The sequence below is a fragment of the Phoxinus phoxinus genome, assembly GCF_949152265.1.
Source record: "Phoxinus phoxinus genome assembly, chromosome: 19".
NCBI classification, from domain to species: domain Eukaryota; kingdom Metazoa; phylum Chordata; class Actinopteri; order Cypriniformes; family Leuciscidae; genus Phoxinus; species Phoxinus phoxinus.
Genome location: NC_136894.1, coordinates 220001 through 222500, shown reverse-complemented (window position 1 = coordinate 222500; position 2500 = coordinate 220001). Strand labels below are relative to the sequence as shown.

General features: G+C 50.7%; 1 protein-coding gene across 2 annotated transcripts in view; it reads right to left on the bottom strand.

Moving 5' to 3' along the window:
* The window catches only part of utp18 (UTP18 small subunit processome component), a 26284-nt gene that overhangs the window by 6236 nt on the left and 17548 nt on the right, over positions 1-2500 (bottom strand). For both annotated transcript variants that reach the window (XM_079590222.1, XM_079590223.1), the window contains exon 12: positions 922-1045. In XM_079590222.1, coding sequence (XP_079446348.1) covers positions 922-1045 — 124 coding nt within the window. The remainder of the gene's footprint in view (positions 1-921; positions 1046-2500) is intronic.

Genomic DNA, 2500 nt, shown 5'->3' with positions numbered 1-2500 from the left:
GGGACAGACAAACACGGGTCAGACACACACACACGAGTCACACACACACACACACGGGTCAGACACACACACAGGACAGACACACACACAGGACAGACACACACACACACGTCACACACACGGGTCAGACACACACACACGGGTCAGACACACACACACACGTCACACACACGGGTCAGACACACACACAGGACAGACACACACACACGAGTCACACACACACACACACACGGGTCAGACACACACACAGGACAGACACACACACGTCACACACACGGGTCAGACACACACACACGGGTCAGACACACACACACACGTCACACACACGGGTCAGACACACACACAGGACAGACACACACACAGGAAAGACACACACACACGAGTCACACACACACACACACGGGTCAGACACACACACAGGACAGACACACACACAGGACAGAGACACACACACAGACACACACACACGGGTCAGACACACACAGGTCAGACACACACACACACACGGGACAGACACACACACAAACGAGTCACACACACACACACACGGGTCAGACACACACACACGGGTCAGACACACACACGGGTCAGACACACACACGGGTCAGACACACACACGGGTCAGACACACACACACGGGTCAGACACACACACGGGTCAGACACACACACACGAGTCACACACACACACACACGGGTCAGACACACACACAGGACAGACACACACACACAGGACAGACACACACACACACGGGACAGACACACACACAAACGAGTCACACACACACACACGGGTCAGACACACACACACGGGTCAGACACACACACACGGGTCAGACACACACACACGGGTCAGACACACACACACGGGTCAGACACACACACACACACACACACACGGGTCAGACACACACACACTCACCCACAGGCCAGGTACGAGCCGTCTCGGGAGAGCGCTAGTGATGTTGCTCTCACACAACCGTCGTCTTCAAACCTCTTCACACACTTACTGCTCTGAACGTCCCAGACGAACACCTCGCCTTCCTCTGACACACACACACACACACGACAACATGGCAATTAATATTCATCATAACCAGGGTTTGAAATTAGAGCCGCACGAGAGCATTGAGGAGATCCCCTGATGTGTGTGTAAGACACACACACACTAGTGCTATAGATGCCTCACACACACACACACTAGTGCTATAGATGCCTCACACACACACACTAGTGCTATAGACGCCTCACACACACACACTAGTGCTATAGACACCTCACACACACACACTAGTGCTATAGATGCCTCACACACACACACTAGTGCTATAGACGCCTCACACACACACACACTAGTGCTATAGACACCTCACACACACACACTAGTGCTATAGATGCCTCACACACACACACACTAGTGCTATAGATGCCTCACACACACACACACTAGTGCTATAGACGCCTCACACACACACACTAGTGCTATAGATGCCTCACACACACACACACTAGTGCTATAGACGCATCACACACACACACTAGTGCTATAGATGCCTCACACACACACACACTAGTGCTATAGATGCCTCACACACACACACACTAGTGCTATAGATGCCTCACACACACACACTAGTGCTATAGACACCTCACACACACACACTAGTGCTATAGACGCCTCACACACACACACACTAGTGCTATAGATGCCTCACACACACACACACTAGTGCTATAGATGCCTCACACACACACACACACTAGTGCTATAGACGCCTCACACACACACACACACACTAGTGCTATAGATGCCTCACACACACACACTAGTGCTATAGATGCCTCACAAACACACACACACTAGTGCTATAGATGCCTCACACACACACACTAGTGCTATAGACGCCTCACACTCACACACACTAGTGCTATAGATGCCTCACACACACTAATGCTATAGATGCCTCACACACACACACTAGTGCTATAGACGCCTCACACACACACACACACACTAGTGCTATAGACGCCTCACACACACACACACTAGTGCTATAGACGCCTCACACACACACACACACTAGTGCTATAGATGCCTCACACACACACACTAGTGCTATAGATGCCTCACAAACACACACACACTAGTGCTATAGATGCCTCACACACACACACTAGTGCTATAGACGCCTCACATTCACACACACTAGTGCTATAGATGCCTCACACACACTAATGCTATAGATGCCTCACACACACACACTAGTGCTATAGACGCCTCACACACACACACACACACTAGTGCTATAGACGCCTCACACACACACACACTAGTGCTATAGACGCCTCACACACACACACTAGTGCTATAGATGCCTCACACACACACACACTAGTGCTATAGATGCCTCACACACACACACTAGTGCTATAGACGCCTCACACACACACACACACTAGTGCTATAGACGCCTCACACACACACACACTAGTGCTATAGA